The sequence below is a fragment of the Vigna unguiculata genome, chromosome 8 (genome assembly GCF_037176805.1).
Source record: "Vigna unguiculata cultivar grain cowpea cultivar isolate G323 ecotype 2 chromosome 8, ASM3717680v1, whole genome shotgun sequence".
In the NCBI taxonomy this organism is placed as follows: domain Eukaryota; kingdom Viridiplantae; phylum Streptophyta; class Magnoliopsida; order Fabales; family Fabaceae; genus Vigna; species Vigna unguiculata.
The window spans coordinates 28193273-28220933 of NC_140799.1; the positions used below are offsets into that span (position 1 = coordinate 28193273).

At 38.0% G+C, this 27661-nt stretch overlaps 1 protein-coding gene, 2 long non-coding RNA genes and 1 pseudogene across 3 annotated transcripts; 3 read left to right on the plus strand and 1 right to left on the minus strand.

The window, feature by feature from the left end:
- Positions 1–1949: 1949 nt before the first annotated feature.
- Positions 1950–5462, minus strand: LOC146884317 (receptor-like protein 6). Its single transcript, XM_028084152.2, has 2 exons — positions 2161–5462; positions 1950–2074 (listed from the first exon to the last, which is right to left on the minus strand). The coding sequence occupies exon 1, from the start codon at positions 3890–3892 to the stop codon at positions 2198–2200; it is 1695 nt and encodes a 564-aa protein (XP_027939953.2). The 5' UTR covers positions 3893–5462; the 3' UTR covers positions 1950–2074; positions 2161–2197.
- Positions 5463–6556: 1094 nt separating this feature from the next.
- LOC146884318 (uncharacterized) lies at positions 6557–8504 on the plus strand. Its single transcript, XR_014984116.1, has 2 exons — positions 6557–6742; positions 8002–8504. It is a non-coding gene; the product is annotated as an uncharacterized LOC146884318 (long non-coding RNA).
- Positions 8505–9018: 514 nt separating this feature from the next.
- Positions 9019–12797, plus strand: LOC146884319 (uncharacterized; annotated as a pseudogene).
- An 8803-nt stretch (positions 12798–21600) lies between these two features.
- On the plus strand, positions 21601–27497 carry LOC146884320 (uncharacterized). The gene is made up of 2 exons (XR_014984009.1): positions 21601–26714; positions 27226–27497. It is a non-coding gene; the product is annotated as an uncharacterized LOC146884320 (long non-coding RNA).
- Positions 27498–27661: the final 164 nt, after the last annotated feature.

Below are 27661 nucleotides of genomic sequence, written 5' to 3' on the forward strand. Positions count from 1 at the left end.
GCTGGCCCATAGAGAGCCAAAGACCCTAATCTGCCTAACACCTTCATTCCATTCACTTTCAGAAAAATAGGTTTCCCTTATTCCTTCCTAGAGCTGCTGCTGTTTCTCTGCTAGGGTTTGATACCACCTTGGTCAAGGAAGATCAACCTTATTTTTCCTGCTCCACTTTCTAAGCATATTCCTTGAGCTATTGCGCTCCACAGTTGGTGTCGAAGTCCTTTGCTCACCCTTTCCAAGTAAGGGAAGCTAGAGTTTTTCATATTTTAGTTGTATGTTGGCTATTTTACCTCTGTTTTGTGATTTATATGCCTGGATGATATTTGGGTTCAGATGGATATGAATGGAATGTTGTTTTGAGTTGGTATGTTGCTACTGTCACGTGAAACAAGGAACGCAAACTGTTATTTTCGCCCAAGCGAGCTCACCTCGCCCATGAGTTTTGTTCGAGTACTCGCACATGCGAGCGAATTGAGTTTTGAGCGAAAGACCATCTCGGTCAGGTGAGATGGCCTCGCCTAAGCGAGTGTTCGCAAAACCTCTCAGGGCTTTTGTCGCGATCTCACCTAAGCGAGAGTCTGCAGCTTAAGCGAGGGCACCCTTCTCGTCTGAGCGAGGGCTTCTAGCTTAAGTGAGATCTGCTGCTGCAGGCCACCCTGTTTTCCTTACATGGTTGTTATTGATTCTTTGATTGATTGGTTTGCGCTATTTAAAGTATGAGGCATGTGAATATGCATGAAATATCTAAGGTTATGAATTGGATTGATGTGTTGGTATGGTCTTGACATGTAAAATAAATGAGATGGTTGGTAATGAAAGTGGAATGGTGTTGGTATGAGGTATGATTCTATATGAATGGATGAAACATGATATTGGTGTGTTTAGGGCATAATTCCACGATAGTTTCGTGGTGGTGCCTCATTGGTTAGGGCGTAATTCCATGAGCCTCTAGGTGAGACCTCATGGTGGTGCCTCAGTTGGTCAGGACGTAATTTCATGACCCCTATTAGTGGGAGTTCATGGTGGTGCCCCATTTATATAATTTAGTAAGGATTCAAGGTAAGGTTGCATCCTGACACTCTAAAGAGTTAGTTAGTCTCACATAGAGCGTGCTGACTCTAGTAGTGAGAGTAGCAAGAGGCCTAAAACTCATTAAGGACTAACCTTGTGTGTGGGGATGTGACATAAACTATTTTCTACTCTAGCTTATCCTTCTATTTGTTGTATGTTCTGTCTAGTGTGGTTTTCTCTCTTTGTGATGATCATCAATTTATTGATGTGAGCAGATGCGAGGACTACCCGTGGTTAATAGGGAAACGATGATTCTACTGCGTAGCCTCTCTAGGTTGGATTCCAACTTTCATTTAGGGCTAAGGCCCATGTATTGTCTTGTCTTGAGATTTATTTGAATTACTGTCAATTTCTTATTTCACCTTGTATCTGGCATCGTGGTGTGCCTTTAATCTTTTCCTAGATTTCTTTGGATATTAGTAAGGAGTGACATTATACTCCATGACTTTGTTTCTCATTCTATCTATGTGACATTTCATTTAAATTAAAGTTATTATTTTAAATAGGGTGTTACATATTGAGTATTAAAAAAAATTATATTTCGATTAAGTATTTTGCCATGATTATTATATTGTTTCGTTATTACTTGTTCTAGATGTATAAGGTTTTGTTTTTTTTAAGACTTAATTGAATAACAATATACGTAACTAATTATAGGTGATGCTATCTTTTTCAGTTCACATTAACCATATATAATTTAATTTTATATTAACCATCATAATTTCATGTTTCTTAATATTTAAGAACAAATAAATAAGATGACAAACAAGAGAACAATATATGAGTCACTTAAAGAAGAAATTAAATGAAACAAATTTAATTGAAAAATATAAAACTTTTAAATACTTGATAAAGAATTAATTAAAAATACTAAAAAAATAAAACAGAAAGATTACTTTATTACAACAAATTGTTTCAACATCTTAACATAAGACATGAACGTCTTTCAATTGAGGCAAAAAAGGGAATGGGACAGAAGAAAGACCTCTGTGAATGTGTTTGTTTTCTGCGGATTGACATATTAAGGATCATAATGCAAGTTTATATGAAGTAACACCAAACAGGTAAAATTTAACACAAAATTTCACTTACCTGTTATAGCATGGATGGATACTGATTGTCAGATTCGTCAACGACCCTCATTGTGTTGTTTTGTATTTGCAGGAGTTAGGTGACTCTTCTTTCTCACTCTTTGATTGAGAATGCCTTCAACAAACCTTATTGACCACTGTGGTTTCCTAGAGAAGAATACAATATACCCCAACACTATTCCAAATGCCACTCCACACCCGTATCCTATAGCTACGGGTTTCCATCCAAACCCGAATTGCTCATCATGGTAAAAGGTGTTTGAGTCTCTCCGCTGTTTTTTATCCTTGTGGCATGGTTTTGACAATGGCAACCCACATAGCCCTGGATTTCCCAGATAGGAATCATTCTGAAATGTGTCCAATTGTTTACCTGTTGGTATCATTCCCACCAGCTGGTTTTGTGAAAGGTTCAAGACAGAGAGATAGTGAAGATTGGTGAATGCATTTGGAATCTCACCCTTGAGCATGTTTGAGGAAAGGTCTAACCATTCCAGATTTTCCAAACCACCCAAGGTTTGTGGAATACAACCAGTGATTCTATTGTGGGAAAGGTTAAGTCCTTTCAGTGACTTTAACTCTCCAACAATTGCTGGAATTATTCCTTCAAATCTGTTATTTGATAAATCAATAGTTGTGAAAATAGTTAAGATTCTCTCTAGCGGAAAAATCTCTCCTTTTATGGTAACCACTATTGAATCATAGTATTTTAAAGAATATCTTTCACCCCTCATATATTGCAAACCATTATTGATATTCACCATCATTCCTTTAAAGTTTTCAAAGTAACTTGTTGGCAGATTTCCACTGAAATTATTGTTGGAGATTTCGAAAACCCGCAACATAGGAAAGCCATTTTTGGATTTCAAACTGTTGATGGATCCATTAAACCTATCAGCACGTAGAACAAGGACTTGCAGCTGTTGGAGTGACTCTAGCCAACTTGGAAATGTATCTTGTATGTTATTTTCTCCAAGATCCAAAACTCTTAGTTGTTTGCATTTTACTACCGACCGAGGTAATGGTCCCGCCAATTGATTGCCATTAAAATTCATAGTTTCCAATGATTCTATCTGAAGATAGGTTCTTGGTATCATACCACTAAGGTTGTTCCTTCGCAGATCCAAAATTGAAAGGTAATGGAAGGTTCCAAGGCATTCAGGAAGCTTTCCTGTTAAGTTATTGTGAGACAAGTTGATCATCTCAAGTGAGCTTGCATGACAAAGAGCTGAAGAAATGCCTCCAGTCAATTTGTTGTTAGAGAGAAAAAAGAATTCAGTGCGAAATGGAGGGACCGGAATATCTCCTTCCAACATGTTGAAACTCAAGTCAATGTAATAAATTTTCTCCCATACGAGTGAGAGACTCCCAACCGATGTTAGAAGGTTATGAGAGAGGTCCAAATAAGACAAAGTATATTTCCATGTGGTCGTATTAGTAAACCACTTTGGAATCCTTCCATGAATTTGGTTGTTGGATAGATCTAAGGAAGTAAGTATATTTAGTCGGCTAAGAAATTTCGGGAAACTAATTACATTGCATGAAGATAAATGTAAACCGTGAAGGTTGGGAAAGGTGTATTCACCCCCACCATTAAAACTAAGAGAAAGAAAATTGTTGCGAGAAAGATCAAGATTTTGTAGCTGTTGAAGATTTGAAAATTTATGAAAATCTAGGTGACCACTGAGGTTATTTGATGATAGACTTAATTCAGAGAGATTTTGGAGAAGAAACATTGACTCGGGATAACACCTTGCAGCTTGTTATGAGACAGATCACAAATATCCAGTGAAAAAGCAGAGAATTCACCAATTGAGCCGGTAAGCTGGTTCCCACTGAGGTGTAAGTTAAATAACGATGACGAAGAAAAACACCAACGCGGAATTGTTCCGTTCAACAGGTTATCGGACAAATCCAGATTAGCTAAATTAGAAAGTCCACTATTTTTCTCTGGTATTGCTCCAAGTAATTTGTTCACGTAACAACTTAAATCACGAAGATTAGTGAGCCCAAACAACGATGATGGCAATTGGCCCACTAGGTTGTTTCTAGAAAGATCTAAAACTTCTAATTTGCTTAGCTTGCGAAACAGATTGGGGATTTCACCATCAAAATTATTATATGAAAGATCTAAGTGAATAAGATGGTGAAGGTTAAAAAGAGATGATGGAATCTCACCACTGATGTAATTCGAATGGAGGACCAGATAGTTTAATTGTGAGATGTTACCCATGCATTGAGGAATAGGTCCTGTGAAATTATTATCTGAAAGGTCAATGTAAGTGAGATGTTGAAGATTTGAAAGTGATAATGGAATCTCGCCACTGAATTCGCTATCACAAAGGGCCAAGTATTTTAGCTGCGTGAGATTAGATAAAGACTGAATGTGTCCTGAAAAAGTACTCAAAGAGAGATCCAAGTGTCTAAGAGGAGTGCTCCAATTGGACTGTGGAAGCTCACCTTCAATATACCCATTAGCAGACAGATCAAGCTCTTGAAGATTAGGTAAAGAGAGTATTTTATTTGCTAACTTCCAATGCAATCCCGTACTGTGAAGGCTAAGAGAAACCAAAGAGGATGAAAAATTAACCAACAAAGACAGAGAACTTGGTTTAATCAAAGACATATCTAGGCAATCAAGAATAAGCTCCCTTAACTGAGTTGCATTTACAATCAGCTTTTCGAGAGTTGCTGATTCAATTCTCATTCCATATGACAGTGAGAGATCAAGTGAAACTAGTTTTGAGAGATGAGATATTTCGGAAGGAATGAGACCGCTAAATCCATCATACGATAGGTTGAGATGTGTAAGAGCGAGAAGATGACCAAACCCAGAAGGCATTAGAGAAAAGGAAAAGTCGTTGAAAGCAAGGTTGAGCTTTTGCAGGTGAGTGAGCTTAAAGAGAGTGGTGTTGGGATCAAATTCACCTTGAAGGCAACTGCCACTGAGGTCTAAGCCAATGACGCGGCCTGAGTTTGTGTCACAACTCACTCCATTCCAGAAACAACAATTAGTACCATTTTTCCAAGATTCTGTCTTTGGATATGTAGATTGGTACCATGTAGAAGTGCCAGAACAGCCATCGACTCTAAATTGGCTTTTGAAGCTAAGCAAGGAAGAGGCATCATGATGGTTGCATAAGGGCAATAGCATCGACGAAGACCTTTTTGAAGGAAACTGAAAAACCAAGACACTTAGTAGCAGAATAAGAAACCACCTCATACTTCTGCAAACTGTTCTGCTCAATTCATACTCTGCCTTTTAGGAGTTCTAAAAGGAAAGCTATATGGTTATGGAATGTAAGCAAGGTGTGAATGTTAATTTGAAAACAGGTGCTTAAGGAAGGAGTAGGGCCCCGTTATATGAAAATTGAGGTCGCACAAATAAATTTTCCGCGTGGAATTAGTTGCAAGGTCTTCATACAATAAATGGTGCTTTGATTAAATTTCTCCTTTTTAAGTAGATCAGAAGAGAATAAAAAAATAAAATAACTTTTGATAATTAAGTTAACAAGCATAATATAACATTTTATAAAAGTTATATAAGGGGAGTTTTATAAATTAATTTGTTATTTAAAGCAACTCATTTATTTTTTTTAAGAAGTAACACGATAGAACTTGCTCAACTATATATTGATTTAAATCCTATATTCCAAACTTGTGCCTTTACACCTTCACGCCTATGCAAAAGTTTACCGTGACAATCTCTTATAAAATATAATCTAAAAAATATATATTTGGTCCTAGTTCAATTTTATCAATTTAGTTATAATTGTTAGGAATCCAAGTGTGAGTCTAAGTCCCACATTGACCAGAAATGAGAAAGTAGAGCACTATATAAGAATAAAGACCCATAAACTCATTGTCTTAAGGTTTTGGGTTGAGAGTGGTGTCAATGCCTTATGTGGTTGGGCTCAGGTCTCATTGGTGTCTTGTATCTCCCCAGTGAAACCCCCTCTGTAATATGGTCCTATTATCGAAAGTCTTCCTGGCCATTGCCCCTTATGTGGTTGGGCTCAGGTCTCATTGGTGTCTTGTATCTCCCCAGTGAAACCCCCTCTGTAAAACCTGACAATAATATTTTTTTAATCAAGTTTTAATTTTTGTCATTTTTATTTAATTTAGTCCTTTTTTAATGTTGTTTAAATAATTAAAAATAATGAGTAGTAACCATCACATGTCACTTTCTTGTTTTTTAAAATTTTTTATTTATTTTTATTTATTTTTTATTTTTTTAACTTTTTTTATATTTGAAAAAATGTCCATGTGTCAACCTAGTAATGTACCACGTGTTAGATTAAATGTTTTATATTTATTATTTTTATTCAATTTAGTCTCATTAATTGGTATCTAGAGCCATCCAAGCCTTTGGTGCATCCATCCTCTTGGTTTGGGTAAGGTTCTTGGTCCATACTTGTCTCTTGTTTCAATTTCCGTTTTGTCTCTCTTCTCCACTGTTTTCTTCAATTTTGCTATTGTTTTTTTCATGTTTTTGTTGCTCTCCACCATTTGACATTGAGGCTACATGAATCTCCATTAATTCATCTTGTAGTACTCCTTGCTTCATTGGTGCAAATCTGTTTTAGGTTCCATTTTCGTTTTCCAGCACTTGTTCTTTGGTTCTTGAGTTTTCTACATTTTTATTCGGTGAATTCAGTCCTTCTTTGCATTTTATCATTCCATCTATGTTTAAGTCATGTTCTATGCTTTGTTTGTGCTTTAATTCCTCTTTTCCACAGTTTAATTGCATTGCTTACTGATTTGGTTGAGTTTCTGAGCCACATCTCACAACCAAAACACTATGATCCTGCAAGGAAGTGTGTGGATGTTTAAGGCCTGAATCCTCACTGTTTTTCATCCATTTCACCGATTGGATTGTGCTTTTGTGTGTCTAAGTTGTTCTTCTATGATTCATGCTTGATTTCAGTTCATAATCAAGTTCTTTAGCTATGCTTTCCATAGAACATCTCCTCCAATTTCAGAGAGCAAATCTGCTATAGTTTTCTTCTGTTTTTCTACCAAACCACTACATGCACAGTCTCTGTTTTTGATTTTTTGTGAGTAACTCAGTGCACCAAAATTCAATATGATTTTTGCCTCATTTAGTTAACATCTAGACGAAAAATACAAAAAAAGAATCATTTAAAAATGTTGAGTAGAAAAAAAATAAAAAATCACGCAAGTTGAGGCTCATATTTCCGTTTTCTGGCACTGCAGTTTCTGAAAATTCACTGTTCTATTGCTGTTTTGTGCGTGTTTGTGTGTTTTTAGTGCTTGTTTTCACATGAATTTTTGCTTGAGTTTGTACTCTATATTGCTTCATTATTGATTTGCTTTGGAAGTCAATTTATCACTTCATTTGCTACTGCTTTGCAATGAGTACTTCAACCATATGATTGAGCACTTTTATTTTGCTGTTTTGTTGTTTTCATCTATTCTAGTGCCTTTCTAGGTTCCTTTTGTGGTGCTTGTTTTTATTTTCCAGCCTTTAATTTTTTGCTTGTCACTTCTTGAACCTCCTTCTAGTCATGTTTCATTTCAATTCTCTTTTGGTTTAGCATTTCTAATTAGCTTTTCTTGCTTTCTCCTTTGTTTGGGTTCATCTACTTGTCTCTCGGTTTTGGTTGATTAATGATGCTATGGAGTTTAGAATGGTTTGTATGATATGGTAGCATCTTAGGTGGTGGATATTGAAGTAGAATTTTAGCTTGTGTGTTTTCTATATGATTTCCTTCTCCTCACCTTTAAGAGTTTGAGAGTTTTGAGCCTATTCATTTGAGAGAGTGTGTGCTAACTAGTTTGCTTGCCATAGTTTGTTTTATTTCTTTCTTTCACTCTTTTGCAGATTTGGTTGCTCTTTTTGGGTGTTGTAGTAGTGTGGTGCTGCAAAGGAAACTTTTACACACTTTGGTGCTTGAATTTGGTCATATACAAAGGCTACCAAAGCCTCATTTGCTCTCGGGATAGTACATTTTCCAACAGCTGTGATCTTTGGAGAGCTTGTTTTGGTGCTGTTTTGGAGTCTTTGGTTGTACATTTTGGACCTCATTTTAGCAACACCTTTTAGTTCTTTAATTGTGTATAATTTGGACACCTCTTTTTGGTACAATTGAAGCATTCTAAGACATTTTATTGGTTCTCCAAAAAGCCTTAAAATCTTATTTTCTAGCATCCAATTTGCTCTCGGTTTGCTTCACTTTGTACCAAAACTTGTGCATCAATTTCTTTTGTTTTGAACATTCCATTGTATCCATGGCCTACTTAGGTGTCTTGGGGAACCAAAGGTGTTCAATCCCATCTCCTAAGTAGAACCTTTTTCATATTATAGTGCAACGTTTTACTAAGTGAGTGTGTTGAAAGTTCTAAGTGCTTTCTCATCTTGCTTTTAGGCCGCATAGTTAGACGCTTAGTGGTTTAAATTTGTGAGACCAAAGTCTCTAAAATTTTTGCCATTTAGGGGTCCGTTTTTAGTGTTAGTCTTTTCTTTTCTTTGAGTCTTGTTTGTGTTTGTTTGTGCTTAGTGTCTCAAGTGATTCTATTTACTTAGCCTTAAACAATTGTGTGATCTTTGAAACCTTTTGCAAGTACATCTTGGCAAGGATTGGCCTTGGTACTTAAGAAGTCTTTTAGACTCACCTCGCCTAACCTGGAGGTCTCCTTGTGCTTGGTTTCTTCTTTCACCATTTGGTTAAAGTTCTAAGTTCTTTCAATCACCATGAGCACTCGAAGGGCTACTCGTGCTAGTACCCATCATCAACAACATGATGAAAACAACCTCCACACAAGTGGTGATGAGGAGGTTGAGGTTGATCCTAGAGTCCTAAATAATCTCTCTCAAGAGGTTAGGGACCTTAAAATTCAAATGGCTTCCATGCAAGCCAATCTTCAATTAATTGCCAATCAACTTACCCCTCCCAACCATAATACCCGTGTCTCTCCTAGGCCTTCTCGTGCCCATTCAAGGCATGAGTATGATTTTGAAGAGGAGGAAGATAGCGCATTAACCTTAGACAATCGCCTCGTGTAAGAAGGCAAAGGCGCATACCTCCTCACCCAAAGGAAGTCAAAATTGATTTGCCTCATTTCTATGGAAAGGATAATGTTGAGGTTTTTCTTGATTGGGTTGCCAAAGTAGAACAATTGTTTGAAAGTCATGTTGTGGAGGAAGAGAGGCGTGTGTCTCTAGTTACTCTTAGCTTTCAAGGGCATGCTCTTAATTGGTGGACTTCCTTAGTCCTCCAAAGAAGGAGAAAAGGGCTACATGATATTGAGTATTGGAATGATCTTAAGGAAGCCCTTCATGCCCGCCATGTTCCCTCCTACTACAAAAGAGAGCTTTTGGACAAGCTCCAAAGGCTCCAACAAAGATCTATGTCTATAGAAGAGTATAGATAAAAGATGGAGCTCTACATCATGAGAGCCGGAATTGAAGAAGAAGAGGAACTTACCATTGCTAGGTTCTTAAGTGGACTCAATTACAACATAAGAGATAAAGTTGAGTTGCTCCCCTACCGCAATTTTAATGATCTTGTTCAAATGAGCATTAAGGTGGAGCAACAACTTTTGAGACGTCCTTCTCGCAAGGATTCTCCCTCTTTTTCTAAAAGTGATTTTCAAAAGAAAGATTTTTTAAAAGAAAAAGAGTCCACTCATAAGAGCCTTACAAAGGTAAGTGATAAGGGTGAATCCTCCACCAACAAAAGAGGTAGTGACATCAAATGTTTCAAGTGTCTAGGTAGAGGTCATGTGGCCGCTCAATGCCCTACCAAACGTACCATTGTGCTTAAGGGCAAAGACCTCTACACTAGCCAAGAGGAGTCATCTTCAAGTGACTCCGACATTTCTCATTCTAATGATTCTCAAGAACATTCATATCCAAATGAAGGGAAACTTTTGATGATTAGGAGGCTTCTCAATAACCAACCTAGCATTCCTCTCAATGATCAAAGAGAAAATATATTCCACACAAGATGTGAGGTTTTGAAAAACACTTGTTCTTTGATCATTGATAGTGGGTCTTGTTGCAATTGTTGTAGCACAAGATTGGTTGAGAAGTTGAATTTGACTTTGTTACCCCATCCCAAACCTTACAAACTTCATTGGCTTAATGAAGATGGAGATCTCAAAGTTGAACATCAAGTGAAAGTCAAGTTCTCCATTGGGAAATTTAAAGATAAAGTTTTATGTGATGTAATCCCAATGGAAGCTTGCCATATTCTCTTGGGGAGGCCTTGGAAATTTGATCATAAAACCTTACACAATGGCCACACCAATGAGATCACCCTCCAACATCATTCAAAAACTTTTGTGTTGCATCCCCTCACTCCTAGCCAAGTTGCTAGTGATCAAGTTCAAATGCGAGCTAGGAGAGAGGAAGAGAGTTCCAAGAACTCTAATGCTTCTAAAGATTTTAAGGACAAGACAAAGGTAGAGGAAGTTTCTTCTTCTAAGGATGTTGCTCATGAAGTTCTTTTAACTCATAAAACTCTTTTGCACACTCTTCATAATGAGCAACCTCCCTTCCTCTTACTTTGTCAAGCAATCCTTACTTGTCTTGAACATCCTTCTCTTAAGGATCTACCTCCTTCCATTCGTGCTCTCCTTCATAAATTTCAAGATATTTTTCCAAAGGATGGCCCTCATGGTCTCCCACCTTTTAGAGGGATTGAGCACCAAATTGATTTTGTCCTAGGGGCAAGTCTTCCTAATAGACCCGCCTATAGGACAAACACAATTGAGACCAAGGAGATAGAAACTTAAGTGAATGATTTGCTAGACAAGGGATGGGTTCAAAAAAGTTTAAGTCCTTGTGTTGTGCCTGTGTTGTTGGTACCCAAGAAAGATGGAAAGTGGCGTATGTGTTGTGATTGTAGGGCTATCAACAACATCACCATAAAATATAGGCACCCAATCCCAAGACTAGATGATATGTTTGATGAATTACATGGAGCACAAATATTTTCAAAAATAGACCTCAAAAGTGGTTACCACCAAATTCGTATTCAAAAAGGTGATGAGTGGAAAACTGCTTTCAATACAAAATTTGGTCTATATGAATGGTTAGTCATGCCCTTTGGTCTAACCAATGCTCCTAGTACATTCATGCGCCTAATGAATCATGTCTTGCGAGATTGTATAGGCAAGTTTATTGTTGTCTATTTTGATGATATTTTTGTGTATAGTACAAGTTCTAAGCTTCATGTGGGTCATCTTAGAGTTGTGTTATCTCTTCTCCGAGACCACCAACTCTATGCTAACATTGACAACTGCACTTTCTGTGTAGAGAGTGTCATCTTTTTGGGATTTGTGGTCAATAAGAGTGGGGTGCATGTTGACCCCGCAAAAATCAAGGCCATCCAAGAATGGCCTATGCCAAAGAATGTTGGGGACATTAGAAGTTTTCATGGATTAGCAAGTTTTTATAGAAGATTTATCCCCAACTTCTCCACCATTGCTTCACCCCTCAATGAACTTGTTAAGAAAGACATATCTTTTGAGTGGGGTGAAAGATAACAAAAGGCTTTTGATGATATCAAGACTAGGCTCACCCAAGCTCCCATTCTTGCTCTTCCAAACTTTGAGAAAACTTTTGAGCTAGAATGTGATGCTTCTGGGGTGGGAATAGGTGCGGTTTTGTTACAAGAAGGCCATCCAATTGCCTATTTTAGTGAAAAACTAAATGGTCCTTCTCGCAACTATCCCACCTATGACAAAGAGCTATATGCTCTTGTGCGAGCTCTTCATACTTGGGAACATTATCTTGTGACAAAAGAGTTTATTATCCATAGTGATCATGAAACTCTCAAGTATTTGAAGAGCCAACACAAATTGAATAAAAGGCATGCAAAGTGGGTTGAGTACTTGGAACAATTCCCTTATGTTATCAAGTACAAGAAAGGGAAAGCTAATGTAGTGGCTGATGCACTATCAAGGAGATATACTCTCTTAGCCAAGCTTGGGTCCCAAATTCTTGGATTTGACAACATATGTGAATTATATATTCATGATCCCTTCTTTGCTACCATTTATCATGATTGTCTCACTAAGTCCCAAGGCGGCTTTTATCTCTCAAATGGATGTCTTTTCAAAGAAGGCCGCCTATGTATTCCTCTAGGTTCTCATAGAAAACTTGTGATCAAAGAAATGCATGAGGGGAGACTTATGGGTCACTTTGGGGTCGCCAAAACTTTGGCCATCCTTAAGGAGAAATTCTTTTCGCCCCATATGAAAAGGGAAATACAAAACTATTGTGCTAGTTGTTTGAATTGTTTGCATGCTAAGTCTAGCGCAATGCCTGCAGGGATGTATACTTCTTTGCCAGTTGCTTCCACCCCTTGGAAGGATATAAGTATGGATTTTGTCCTAGGGCTTCCAAGGACTTCTAGGGGTGTTGACTCTATATTTGTGGTAGTGGACCGTTTTTCTAAAATGGCACATTTTATACCATGCCACAAAGTAGATGATGCTAGCAACATAGCAAGGTTGTTCTTTAGAGAAGTGGTTCGCCTCTCTGGTTTACCCAAAACAATTGTGTCTGATAGGGATGCTAAATTCCTAAGCCATTTTTGGAGGACCTTGTGGTCTAGGCTAGGAACAAAACTTTCTTTCTCTACCTCTTGTCACCCACAAACTGATGGGTAAACCGAGGTAGTCAATAGATCCCTTTCCACATTGCTTAGGGTTTTGCTTAAGGGGAATCATAAATCTTGGGATGAGTATCTTTCCCATATTGAATTTGTTTACAATAGAGTGGTCCATAGCACCACCAAACTCTCACCCTTTGAGGTAGTTTATGGTTTTAACCCTCTCACAGCATTGGACTTATTACCTCTTCCAACTTCTTTTGATTTTGTTCATAAAGAAGGGGTTTCTAAGTCCAAGTTCATAAAAGATTTTCATGAGAAGGTTAAACACCAAATTCAAGCCCAAGTTGACAAGATTGCTTATTCTAAAAACAAGGGCAAGAGAGTTCGGTCTTTTAATGAAGGAGATTTAGTTTGGTTGCACTTAAGGAAGGAAAGATTTCCTAATATAAGAAAATCCAAACTTAGTCCCCGAGGTGATGGTCCATTCCAAATCATCAAGAAGATCAATAATAATGCTTATCAATTGGATCTTCCTCCGGAATATGGTGTGCATCCTACTTTCAACATTACTGATTTGGATCTTTTTGTAGGTATTTTTGATGCAGAGGGTGACCACCAAGATTTGAGGGCAAATCCTCTTTAAGGGGGAGGGGATGATGTGACCCCAATAAGCCCAACCTCAAATGCATCAACAAGCTCAAGCCCACATCAAGGCCCAATCACTAGAAGCATGATGAGAAAGATTCATATGGGCCTATCACAAGATGATCAAGTCAATCATGAGATTTTTACATTATTCACATGGACTAAAGAAATCTCTAAAATATGAGATTATGTATGAAGGAAGTAGTCTAGATTTAAATTGGGCCATTTTTAGGCTTTGTTTTCAATAAAAGTTAGAACACTTTTTGAAATCAATTGGGCCGAGTCCAATTTGCTACCTTTGGCCGAGAATTACTTTAGTGACTCTCCATTTGGATGCAAGCAAAGCATGAACTAAGCAAGGAGCATGTGATGGAAGCATGATGCGTGTGACTTGGGCTAGGAGAGTGTGATATGCCACTTGGCATCATCAAGACTCATCTACTACATCACATGGTCTCCAATCAAGCTTCTTCTCCAAGCTACATTTGCATTTCATCTTTGTTGCATTTTCTCTTCATTTGGCCGGCCATGTGCCTATAAATAACGCCACTCAAATATTGTAATGGTTACTCTTGAATTGCTAATAGATGCTAGTGTTTGAGATCACTTCACACTTCTATTAATTTGAGAGCATACATGGCTAACCTGCTCCTTCATCTCCTCTAGCTACCTTCCATACCATAGCTCCATTTCTACTCTTCATCTTCACCAAATTCTCCATTTCTGAGAGCTACTTTCCTCTAATTCTCCAAAATCCGCTGCACTCCATCTCCTTCTCATCATTCTCCATGGATTTTCTTCCTTTCCTACTCCAAGGACGTCCATCAAATGGTCTAGTGGTAGTTTGGGCATTTGGTGCGTTTTGCATGCCTAGTTATGATGGCCTTAGGTCTAGCATATGCTCTAATGTATTACAAGTGGGGAGGTTCTTAATTGAGTTTGAACGCGTGATTAATACGGACGGGGAGGTTCATATTGGTGGTACTCTTGTGTGAATAGGAGTAGGGAGGTTCATATGTTCTTTGCTCACACTTAAGGGTTTTACGAGCGGGGAGGTTCGTAATTGGATATGTTCACGCGTGTTAGACTACAAGCGGGGAGATTCGTAGAGGTTGGACTACGAGCAGGGAGGTTCATAGAGGTTCGACTACGAGCGGCATGTTCGTAGAAGCATATGATATCCTTGAATCCATGGTTGAGTATGTGCATGATGTGGTTGGATATCCTAGTCTCATACAGTTTATGAGACTATGATTTCATATTTATCTTGTGATATAAGGTCTCTAAGCATGTGGATCTTGTCAAGTGAAGTTAAATCTTTTGGGTGAGATTTTAATGTTATTTGTGTATGTTTATTCTTTTGTTTAGCTCATCCTTTATGTTTGTGATTGGCGATGATAATGTGACTTGTCACACAATAACAAATGTTATTTCAGGTGATGGTGGAGAGACATAGAGTTAGAGTGAGGGCTAACTTGGGGAATTTTACTAAAGAATTATGATTTGGAATGTTTTATTATTTTATATTAATTTGGTTTTGGATTTTTAACTTGTAATAGTTGAATTGTGAATTATGGATTGTTATTTTAAGTGAATCGTTAAAGTTGTAAATTTTTCTGCGCTTGGAAATGGTATCAGATAATTTTTTTTTATTATATTTTGCTTTACCAAGTAATATCTGCCTAAGGTGTTACATCTTACAAGGTTTATGAAAGTTTTGAGGAAGGTTTTTCAAGGGTGCTCGTTTCTTTTTCACAATAGACACGAAAGGATCATCCTTTTTAGCAAACAAAGAAGTCAATTTATGTGTGGATCATAGTAGCACAACGAAATGGTGGTAGGTTATGTTTCCCAATAGTAGGAGATGCATGGGAAGAGCTATCTTACTCATGACCTGATGGTTGATGCGGTAGGGAGTTTTCTAAACCAACAAAGGTGTCATTCTTAGGTCGATTAGTTAAAGGTGTTTAGTGATCATCCAAAGCTAGAAGTGTCGAGTTGCACATAAGAAGTTGAACATGAAAAGAAGAAGATTATCTAAGCTATGATTTTAAGTTAGGGTGCCAACCTTGAAGTGAGAATAAATGCTTAACCAGAAAAGGGATTTCAAGTCCTTGGTTGGAAAAGGTAAGAGTTGGTGGATAAGTATAAGAATTTGAGCTGGGAAGTGAAGTTGTGAGAAGATTTCATTAGTGTAGTCACTTGATTAGAATTAGTGAGTTTCTGAAAATGGTTAGGAAAAGGAAAATTGGACAATCCTAGTTTGAGAAGTATTATAGATCTGCTAGGTACTAATCAAACTAGTGATTTCAAGTTGAGAAAAGATACGGTTCTAAGGTGACATCCCCTTACACTTGGAACATCGCCTAGCACGTCGCCAAGCAAAGTCAAGCTACAGACCATCTAGCGGTCCTTTCAGTGTCGTTAGGCGCCAGCCAACTAAAATTGACTTAGACCACATGTTTCCCCTGACCGCCTAACGACCCAGTTCTTTCCGTTAGGCGCTAGGTCACTTGCTTTGCCCTCGCGTGGCAGTCTTAGAGTATCGTTAGGCGCCACCTCTCGGTCAGACCTCCCTGATACGTTTATCGCTTTGTAATAAACTGAATACCGTTAGGCGTAACACCAGTAGTATGAAAGCTACTGGTTTTAGCACCTCGAGTAGGTTCTAGTGAACCTCAATACCCAGACATACCATCCAAAACATTTCATACACATTCATATATCTCAATTGCACTCAGTTACATAGCCACATAACTACAACATTAAGTATGCATCCACACATGTAAATATATACCATTCATAACTAGACCATCCCCATGCTTGAATTTTATCAAGTGCGAGTCATACTATCAGCACCCATCAGTCTAGTAATTAAATGATGCACATGAGATAACTCAAACATACTTCAACAACTAACCATTTTAGACTTGAGACATTTAAATAATTAGATGAGTCAAAAACCCTAGTTGTCTTAAGAAGCAGATAGAAGGGCTGGAAAAACATCAAATAATGGTTTTTGAATGGCAATTATACTTATGATTTATTGAAATTCATTTTTTTTAACATTAACCATCATTAAGGCATAATTAAGAGGTCAATTGAGGGAGAGAGCCACCATTGTGTTCTAGAGAGAGAGGGCGGGTTAATCGTGGAAGGAGTAAGGGTAGGCCATTGTGGAGCAAGAAGAAGCTCTAGGATCATCAAGGTTAAGCAAGGAATCTAGGTTAGGGGAATTGGACTCTATGAATTTAGATTCGTATTATTCTTTTGCATGTTAGTATGTATAATTGGATGTTAAATACTGCTTAAATTGTGCAATTTCGCGTTTTTGGAAATTTTTCAGAAATTGCTTGGCGGAACTTCAAAGCCACCAGGCGACTCATGTAAATTCCATATGTTTTTATGGGTTCCTGGTAGGAATTGCCTTTATGAACCCTTCTCACCCAGTTTTCTGGGTTTCTGTATGAACTGTCTAGTGGCGATGAACACTGTAAGACCCGAGGAATTTAAATAATTAAATAAATAATTAATTAATAAATGTGGGTAGTGGAAACCTTTATGGCATTAAATGCTGACTTTTATGATGTGGAATAGTATTAGCTCAAGTGGTTGAGAGTACTTAGTTATGGGAGAGGACTTAGGCTTGAGTCTTAACTATGCCAATTATTTGTTAAATTAATTGTTTATTGTTTTGCAAATATGCTTGACCATAGTATGTGATAATACAATCCTAGATGTGTAAGAATTATCATGAAACATAAATTGGTTGAATGGTTGTGCATTGACTAGACTAAAAATCATATTATTTTATATTTTTTTTTTGGCTTGGGGATAAATGTGAGAAGATGAAAAGCTGAAGGTAAGTACTATGAACCTGGACGTAGACAAGGAGAGTAATTTGAAATAATTAGCTATGATGAACCAATTAAAAGAGAGAGAGAATAACAAAATTTGTGTGGCTGCCACTAAGGAAGTTTAGGACCCTAAAAAGTGAGTGAGGAGAGTGTTAGATGGTTGGAAAAAGGTCTCAAGAGGGGAGATCAAATTTGGAGCAAAGAGGAACATTAGAAGATCAAAGTTTTAGTAGGATTTCCAAGTTAGGGGAAGCTTTATTTTGTCTTTCTTTTCTGTTTTCAAGTTCGTATTGATAGATATGGAAACTTTGAAAAGCATGTGTGAGTATTTTCATTAGTTTCAAAATTGGTTTGATCTCTCGGTGTAGTGTGTCATTGCTTTATTCTGTTTCCTTTCTCTGATTTTCAACCCAAACAATTGTGAGCCTTCACCTTAATGCATGTGTGTGCCATTAACTAATATTTCTTCATGGTCGCGTGATGTTTCAAGACACTAGAGGAGGAATCAGTTTTACTGGATTTCTATAGCCTAACACACCACGGCGGGTCCTTTCTTGTTGTAGCATGTTTGTTGTTAGTTTTTTTAATGCTTTGATTATTAATCATAACTTATTGATGTTATGTATACCATGGGGTTATCTCTCCCCATTCATGTGTAATAAGCCAATCGTAGTCCCAAACCAAACGCGTTGCAATGATTGCAACGGTGGAAAGAGAGTGTGGGGTGTAGAGATTTCACAAAAAAGGTGTTTTGGGAGGTTTTCATCCATTGGTCACATTGTTGTAGTTGGGTTTGATAGAGGAATGTTGTTTTCTTTTCCTTTGGTTTTTCGCACGTGGTTAGGTGCAAGGATCTGTAGAGAAATGTTGGGGCTTGCACGGGGTGTATACGAGAATGAAGCTTGGGGATGGCTAATAGTCAATTCACGAGCGTTGGTTTCAATGTTTTTGTTGTTTCATATCAAACCATGGTGAAGAGTAGTTGGTATAAGATTGGTGTAATAGGGTTTCCTTTTTTTAAATTTTATGTTCACCGTAGGTTCCACAAAGTGTTCACGTTTCCTTTTCTTCACATGCCTAAATTTCTCTTTGCTTTTACATTTGTAGTGGTGCATGATAGTGAGCACGTTTTTGTCTCTCTCTTTGGTGCCTACACACGTGAACCTAATTGGTGCCTTTTATTTATTTCCTCTTTGATATGTTGCCCACTTTTGGGGCATTTATGATTTAATGTTGAAGGTGCAGACCATGGTTAAGTTGGAAGAAAAGTAACATCTATTGTTTTTCCTTATGGGGTCACTTTGTACTGTTGCAATTCCATTCACATTTTCTTTGGTTGATGGGTGTAGGTTGCTTAAAGTGCATGTTTTTAAAATCTATATTCTTCCCTATTTTTTTACGTCTTGTGAGGGGTGCAATGCTTCTAAGAGTGCATGCTAATTGTTTTATAGGCTTGGGTGATGGACTTACGTGAAGAGGGGGGGCATGAGAATGAGTAGTTCCTTTTGGGTTTAAGAAACTTACCTTAGATAATGCATTCAATATTAGAACCGTGAAGCGTTGAATGAGATGTATGAATGTTGGACGTATGATTGATTGAATGTTCGAGCAATTGCATGATTGGATCGCGTATTTGGATGCTTGGAATGTGTGAAATAGGTCTCTTTTTAGGAAAAATGATTTTTTTTCAGATTTTTCGCCCAATAGGGACCGTCGAGCGGTGGTTTTCTACCATTAGGCTCTAGGTCTCTGGTCTTGTTTCGCTGGGCGACAAGATCTAGTAGTTGGGCGACTACGATTTTTCTAGTTTGCGCAGTTTTTGTAAAACTGTGTTTCCCAATTCTTGAACCATTTGATTTAGCTGCATTGTTGACAGAGGGTTCATAATATGTTGTTCTTTAGTTTGAACGGTGTGATCTTAGTTTGCATGTCTATAGCTAGAGATATATGATATGCATGATTGCTGGTTTGGAAGTCTTTAAAGTGCATGATCATGTAGTGACGATAAATTGTGGGCTTGGTATAATGCATTTGGAATGAATAGAATGTTGTAGAAACTGTATTAGAGTTAAATTCAATATGGCATGATTAATTGATAAAATAAAATGTGTAAGAGATTGTTGTCAAACCTTAAATGACGGTGTAATGAATTCATGATGTATGTGATTGTGTTAGATTGTGATCCAGTCATGTGATTATGACTAGATAAGCATATTTGATGTTAGGGATTGTATGTTGAGTGCTTGGGGATCTTTGGAACTTGCTATGGCGACGTAAGGTGTTCGTCAGGTGGTCTGGAACCAATTTCCGCCTAGCGATGTGAGTGATATGCCAGACAGTTTTGGGTGTAAAGTTGGATTGCGAGGAGGATTCTACACGGCTTTGGATGGAGGTCTTGATGCGATGCTTTGTTAGGGCCCAATTACGAGTGTAACTTGTATTAGGGTAACATGTGGTCACTCGAGGTTGTAGCCTGGTGGTTTTGGAAGTCTAGTGGAGTGTGTGAGATCGTGGCTCGTACGGATGGGTCTAGAAGATTGCCCTTCTCGGTGTTATTTGACGAGTTTGGTAGTCTTGGGACAAATACAAATTGCGGTTCATATTGGGGAACTCTATTTGCTGTCGTAGATCGTGGTCGTGGCAAATTTATTCCCGTGTGTGGACTATTAGGTGGTGGCTTGTAGTCGAAGGGGCAAGTAGACACTCGTGACAGCAAAGATTGATCAATATAATCATCAGAAGGTGTAGAATCAAGAGGCGTCTAACGGAAGATGTTGAAGTCAAAGATTAAGGATTGAGGTTCTAACAAGGGTCATGGGTTTGAAATTGTAATTTTAATTTATATTGTATTTCCTTTTATTTGAGCTCACCCTATTTGTTTATGATTGACGATGATCATGTAACTTATTATATGGGAGTAGATGTTGATGCAGGTGAGCACCTGGATGCTTAGAATCGGAGTGGGGCCAACTATGGGAGTTTTTACATGAGTTTTTCTTTATGGATTTTATGGACTATTTTGTCATAAGTTATTATGTATTACTTTACATTTGTAAGCGTTAGACGTATTGATGGATTTTAAATTTTGGCGCGCATAAACTAAAGTTTAAAATTTCCCAAATTTTTGGGAAAGAATTTTTATAATAAAGGCATATTTACAATAAATTTTATTATTTTAATTTTAAACAAGTAATTTTCGGCTAGGACGTTATAAACACCCGCCAGGCGACGCGAGCCAAATTGACTTGATCTTGGTGTTTTGGGGTTTCTGGGTTGATTCTGATCGGGGAAAATTGAGCTTTATCTATTGGTTGATTACTAGATGCCAGTAACAGTTGAATTACGCTGTGATTGGAAGTTCATTGGGAGAAATTTTATGAACTTTCTTTTAGGGTTTGGAAATTTGGGGTTTTTGATGTTCTGATTAATCGTTGTTTGGTTGGCACTAGAAATGTTACTGGATATTGTTTATGTTGAGTAATTGTACAACTCTAAGCGTGATTACTTGTGGAGTTGTAGAAATACGCAAAGAAATGAAATTGGAAATTTTTTTGGCTTTGTAGGTGTTGGAAAATTTTGGGATTTTCCTAGAATGGTATGCACTGACTGGTGGCATGGGGCCTGTTGTCGGGCGCCAGTACATTGAAAATTGTACTACGTTGTGAGGTGCAATTGTGGGGTTGGATTTTGTTGGAGTCAAAATGGATAGGGTTGGGTTTTGGAGGAAGAGTGATGAAAAGGAGGTACATATGAGGTTAGTTGCACCAGGACTGTGAATGAGTGGTTGCATAACCTAACATGGTATTAGTTACTTGTAAGACTTGTCTACGTTTATGGTGTGATTAGAGGATAAATGGCATTTGTCATAGTACATGAGATGATACCCACACTTAGCAAATTGATCCATAGTAGGTGAGATTTGATGATTGGAAGCAGCTTGGACAGTACCTAACTAGACCATAGGTATCTTGGATGAATGTATAGTTCATGGTTAGGTAGTGGTGTTGTGAAGGTGAACTATGAGTAGTGCATGATTGGATTACTAAACTTAGAGAGCTAAGGTGAGATGGAAAGGGTTAGGAGGTGTGTGAAATATGTTGCAGGAATTAAACCAGTAAACTCGTTGTACTGGTGTAGCGCTTGACGACGAGGTTTGACCCGCCAAGCAATACCTACAGAGGCAGTCAATTTTGAGACACTTGGCGCTTGGCGGCAGATGGGTTCCGCCAAGTGATCTGCAATTGGCTTTTGCTTGAAGGCTCTACTGCAACACTAGGCGATAATGCAGGGGTAAGGGCTTATGTGCTTTTGATGTGAGTGGTCTACAAGACTTTGGGTAATATCTTAATGTAGGACTTTGCTAGAGCATTCCTTGAGTTGTGGCTCAGAATGACATTCCTTGAGTTGTGGCTCGGGATGGAGGATAAACACATGGCATTCCTTGAGTTGTGTCTTGGAATTACATCCCTTAAGTTATGGCTCAGGATGGAGGATGAACATTGTACATTCCTTGAGTTGTGGCTCGAAATGGTGTGTGTTAACGGTGTGAGTGTGCGAGTTGTGGCTCGTACGAAGGGTTTCCACTCGATTAAGCAATCATAGGTTGTGGTCATTGATGTGTTAATCTTGTGTCAAAAGTACAAACTGTGGTTCGTATTAGGAACTCCACCTGGCGTTGTGAAGTGTGGTCAGTAGCATGATTCCCTCACGTGTTCTACAAGTTGTGGCTTGTAGGTGGTGACATACAAGGATATCTTAAGGTTATCATCTAAAGATGTAGAACATGGATAAACATGGTGGTGGCCATGCTTTGTTGAATCAGAGGATGGAGTTCTCTGATGAGTGTGTGTACTTTTGAGTTGTGCTTTATATATATTTATATATGTTAGCTCACCTTATCTACTTGTGTTTAGCGATGATCGTGTAATTTGTTACACAAGAGCAGATGATGTTGCAAGTGGCTCTGGTGAGACATAGATCAGAGCAGGGCAACATGGGAATTTTAAGATTATGGTTTTTTTTTCACTATTTTGTAACTTGGTTTTATAATTAGTTTTTTTGGAATTGTAGAACTTGGATTTTAATTTACGACTATTGTTATTATGACAATTGATGTATGGTTTTAATTTTCCTGCATTTTGGGAAAGAAAGTATAATAAATGTAGTTTTGTTTTTTTATATTATCAAATTATTAAACATTAGTAATATCCAACTGGGATGTTACACATTTCATGCATATCATCCACATCAAGTTTAACATTATTACCTAACCTCAATTCATACATTAACACACCCACAATATAACTCTGCGCATTCTACTATCATACCATATTCGTGAGTCAGAACTAACCCCAACTGAACCCCAACTCAATGCCAAAACAGCCAGCCACGAAAGCTGCTGGACATCGACTGTCGCTTGGCGGCAAGCATGTATCGCCAGGTGGTGTAATAGTTTCTAGGTAAAGACCCATATTCTCTTGCACCTACGAGAAACCCTAAATTCCCTAAGGTCTCATTCCTATTCATCAATTGGCACATATAGATTGTCACTCATGCCTCTAAAGTCTTCATACACTCAATTTATACGTAACTGCACATAATATCACAACAATTATAATTTAAATATCATGCTTCAGTTCATCCTCAATCCCAAATGAACCCTTGCAGTAATTCATACAACCATGCATTCAATTAAAATCACCCAAGTGACATTTCAGTCAATATAGATAGCTAGAAACATTCATTGTGAGTACAAGCAAGGCTGAGAGGGTCTCTTTCCTTTGAATTTGAGCGCATATTGGCTTGACAGTACAACACATATCCTTCTCCTTGATTGGTAAGAGCTTTCACCATTGCCTTCCAAGAGGCTTGAGATTTGCATTGTGAAGGATCCCCTCCCTCTCATACTTTTCTTCTCACCTTTATCTCCCCAACTCAGAATCAAGTTTTTGAAATTTGCCTTGACATTCCCCAAGCTAGCCAACCAATCCATCCCTAACACCAAATTTGTCCCTCCTAACTCCATGATGAAAAAATGTTGCACAATAGGGATTCTATGCACTTCAACTTCCAAGTATATTCTCTGATCCTTCCTTTTGTCTCCATTTCCTACTCCCACCTCATAATCTTACGTGTCATGTACATTTAAGTTGAGCTACATAACCAATTCCTTGGAAATGAAATTAGCCGAAGCACCACAATTCACCAATATTTACACCTTTTTTCCTTAATCATACCTTCCACCTTGAAAGATCTATTAGAAGTTAATCCTTCTTTGCTTTGTAATGAATCTGCAATACTTTGTTGGTCATAGGCTCTACTTTATCTTCCTCTTCTTCACTACTTCCCGACGCTTCCTCTTGTGATCCTTCAATGAGTACAAATTGATAGTGTTTCAATTTGCAAACTTGATTGCAACCCCATGTTTCTCCACATTTACAACAGAGCCCCTTACTACTTCGTTCTCTCAATTCCGCTTGAGAAAGTTTCCCTTCACTCAAGAGTTTCTTCTCCCCTGATCAGCTTCATTCATCTTGCTGCTCGTTTCCTCCTTATTTCCTCCTCCCTCTCCCACCTAGTGAAATTGCAAGTATGCCCTCCCATGGTCTTCTCCAACAATTTCTTTTCTAAATTCATTAGTCCCGCTTTGCGTATAGCAACATTCTTCTCTTCCAGCAACAGGGCCCTATCCATCAACCCCTCAAGAGACCCAGTCGTAAATAACTTCAATTGTTGCTCCATTGCACAACCAATCATTACCATGCACTTTCAGAACATTGCTCTGAATACCAATTGTTATGTATAGACGTAGAGTAATAGAGAAAACAATGGAAATAAAAGTATTTATTGTCGTATTGAATATTTCCAAATTCAATCAATGAAGAAAGACCCAAAACCAAAGAGTAGTTATGTCTTTCTATTCCCAAAAGTCCGTAAGCCAAAAATCCCTCCTCCCTCTGTAATTCCCTATCTCCTCTAAAGAAACTATCCATAGGGTACATGACCAAATGCCACAAATGAAAATTGCAAACACAAGAAGAAACATAGCGGCCCAAGCACAAAGTGCGCACCATGCATCAAAGCACTCTGTCTATGCGTCACCACGCTCCTCAAGACTGGGGGGCTGATGTCCCAATCATACCATCAACCAGCACAAATGCACATAATATACAGTACGCAACCTGCCAAGGACTGCATACTCTAAGTTATAAACCATACACGGCCACCATCAACTCCTTAGGCCGCATGCCTCGTGCCAAAACCTCCCAGGGCGCAGAACCAGCAGGGCGCAGAACCAGCAGCCCACAGCCAGCGGCCACCTAAGGTAACTAAGCGGCAAAAGGTAGCCAACCATTCAGATCCACGAGGCCGGGTACCGAGTTCCGCATACTAGGAACACCCTCCAAGGCCTCCCAGAGCGCAGAACTAGCAGCCCACAGCCAGCGGCCACTTAAAGTAACTAAGCGGCACCAGGTAGCCAACCCTTCAGATCCATATGGCCGGGTACCGGGTCCCGCATACTAGAAGACACCTTTCAAGGTACGCAGCACTCCACACTCATAACCAACAACCGTCCACTAATAACCCTAGAGGGGCTTATTGGTACTTTCACCCATGGCCATGGATCTAGAAGTAGGTAAAGAGGTATTTGGGCCTCCAAAGCCCATTACAGATAGGACCCACAGGTAAAAAGGTATATATAGCACGTTATCCTATGCATTGACTACGCATTAATATATTTCCTGAGATTCTGACATAACCAATGCTAACTTAGGCATTGGAGTGTCTTTTGCAGGTCTCCCTGTGCCGTCCTCAAAGTTCATCCGAGCAAGAGAAGATTCACCTGCAACCGGATACAAGAGCCCTTCAACAGGTTTGCGGAATACAGTTTGGTCCCAGTAAGAACAGAAACGATACCCTTACTCTTTCACACCTGCCACGTCAACCCTTCTATTAGTACAAAATCATGGACGTACGCCTATGGGTCCCTAAGTGATGGGTTTCCACTTCTTCCTCGCATAAATCTGGTGGATTTTCCTACTTTGCCCCTCCGCTGTTTTTCCTTCATTTGTATCAACCTATAATGGACGATTCAGTTACTAAACCTGGTGGGGATGTCCATGACAAGGACAATAGTTCTAAAGTGAAAGATGAGGTTGAAAATATGGTTGATAAGGAATGTGTTGAAGTGATAAAGAAAAGGAAAAGTCTACAACATCTAACTGCTGACTTTTTACTAAGATTGGCCTTGTATGGAAAAGAGATGGCACAATGTAATGGTTGTAATCAGAAATATATAGTTGGGAGTAAAATGTAGGGTACTTCTTATTTAAAACATCATGTTGACGAATGTAACAAAATTAAGTTTGAAGATGTGAGTCAAATGATGATGGATGTGCAAGAAAAGTTGAAATCCAAAAAAATAGATCAAATGGTATCCCGTGAGTTGTGTGCTAATCTAACTATTCGACAAGGTTTACCGTTTAAATTTGTTGAGTATGAAGAACTTAGAGGTTGGATAACTTATGTGAACCTGGATGCTGCTTGGGTTTCCGGAAATACCATTAAGAGTGATGTTTTGAGAATTTTCATGAGAAAAAAACTTGTTGAAGGAAAAGTTTTTGCCCATTCCATCTAGGATGTGTTTAACTTCTGATTTATGGATATCGTGTACTACAGAGGGTTACATATGTTTGACAGCCTATTATGTTGATTGTAATTGGAAGTTCTGTAGCAAAATTCTAAACTTTTTCCATTTGCCTCCACCTCACACTGGATTTGAGTTGTCTAAGAAGTTAAACGAATTTTTATGTTAGAGGATCTAAGAGTATAATTATAAAATCTAAGCAATGCATTGAGCAAGTAGAGGGTATTGATGCTTCAAGTGCTTTGTCTATAGATGATCCTACAAGGTGCAACTCAACTTTTTTTATGCTTCAAAGTGCCCTTAAATACCAACGAGTGTTTCGAAGTTTACACCTACTTGTTGAGAATTAGAAGTTTTCTCCATCTCCAACAAAATGGAAAAGAGCAGGAAAAATTTAGTAGTTTCTTGATGCCATTTTATGATATCACAACTTTGATTTCTGTCTCAAGTTATCCTATACATTAAACTTGTACTTTTTACAGGTTTGGAATATCCAAACTCTTCTAATGGGAAGCGCAAAAGATGAAGATGGAGTTATAAGACATATGGCTGAAAGGATGATGGTAAGATTTGATAAATATTGGGAGGAATATAGTGCAGTCCTTGCATTCGTGTTATTTTAGACCCAAGTGTGAAGTTGGAAACATTAGGATATTGTTATAAACCAATTGATCCCCTTTGTTGGGAAGCAAAGTTAGAGAAGTTGAAGGACAAATTGTACAAGCTTTTCTCTCAATATTTTGCAAAGAGTTCAACTTCAAATGATGTAAAGCGCAGTAATATCTCATCATCTTCTGCTTCCACCAAACGCCCACATTTTGATGTAAGTTTTCTAAGCATAGTACAAGCTTTCTAATTTAGTTATTGTTTTTGATGTAAAATAAACTATTTTTTTTTTCTCGTGTTAGCAAAATGAAACAACGCAAACTTCAAGTTGTTGTTAAAATGGGAAGGAATCAACTAGATGTATATTTGGATGAGCTAACATTAGATCTTGACTACAGAATCAATGGATGTTCTTGGATGGTTGAGTAATAGTAAACGTTTTTCAGAATTGTCATTGATGGCAAGGGATTTGCTAAATATCATGATTACTACAGTTGCATATGAATCTTCATTCAGCATTGGATCAAAAATTCTAAATAAGTATAGAAATCAATTGTTGCCTATGTGTTGAAGCAATTATTTGTACTTCAAGTTATAAGCATGGCTTTTGTGATGGTAATTTGTCTAATTTAAATCCTATTATCTTTTTTCTATTATTAAAACTCAATTTTGATATTATAACTTTTTGTTTCATATACATGTCATATTTTAAAAACATGATGAAGCAGCTGACAAAGATGGAAGATTGGAGGGGACATCGACCTTGGGTGCTTCTAATATTCCGGACATGGGACAACATGGTGAATGAGTTTATTGTTGGTGGATCTCAATTGGATGAATTATAGTTGTAAATTTGAACCTTACTATCTGGCTTTGGACTTCTACATGTGATTTGGTGTATTAACTTTGAACCTTATCTTTTTTTTGGTGATATAACTTTGAACCTTATTTGTGCTTTGGACTTGTAAGTTATGGGATGAATTCTGTTGGAATTACATTACAGGGGAGAACTGTTGTTCTGAGAAATGCAATACTTGTTCAGATGCTTTCTGAGAATTGGTTCTGAGAATTATGTTGGAATTGCATGAGAAGTAGAGTGTATTATGTTATGCAGGTTTTTATGATGTTGACTCATTTTCCAGCCACTGTATCGACAATCTATCA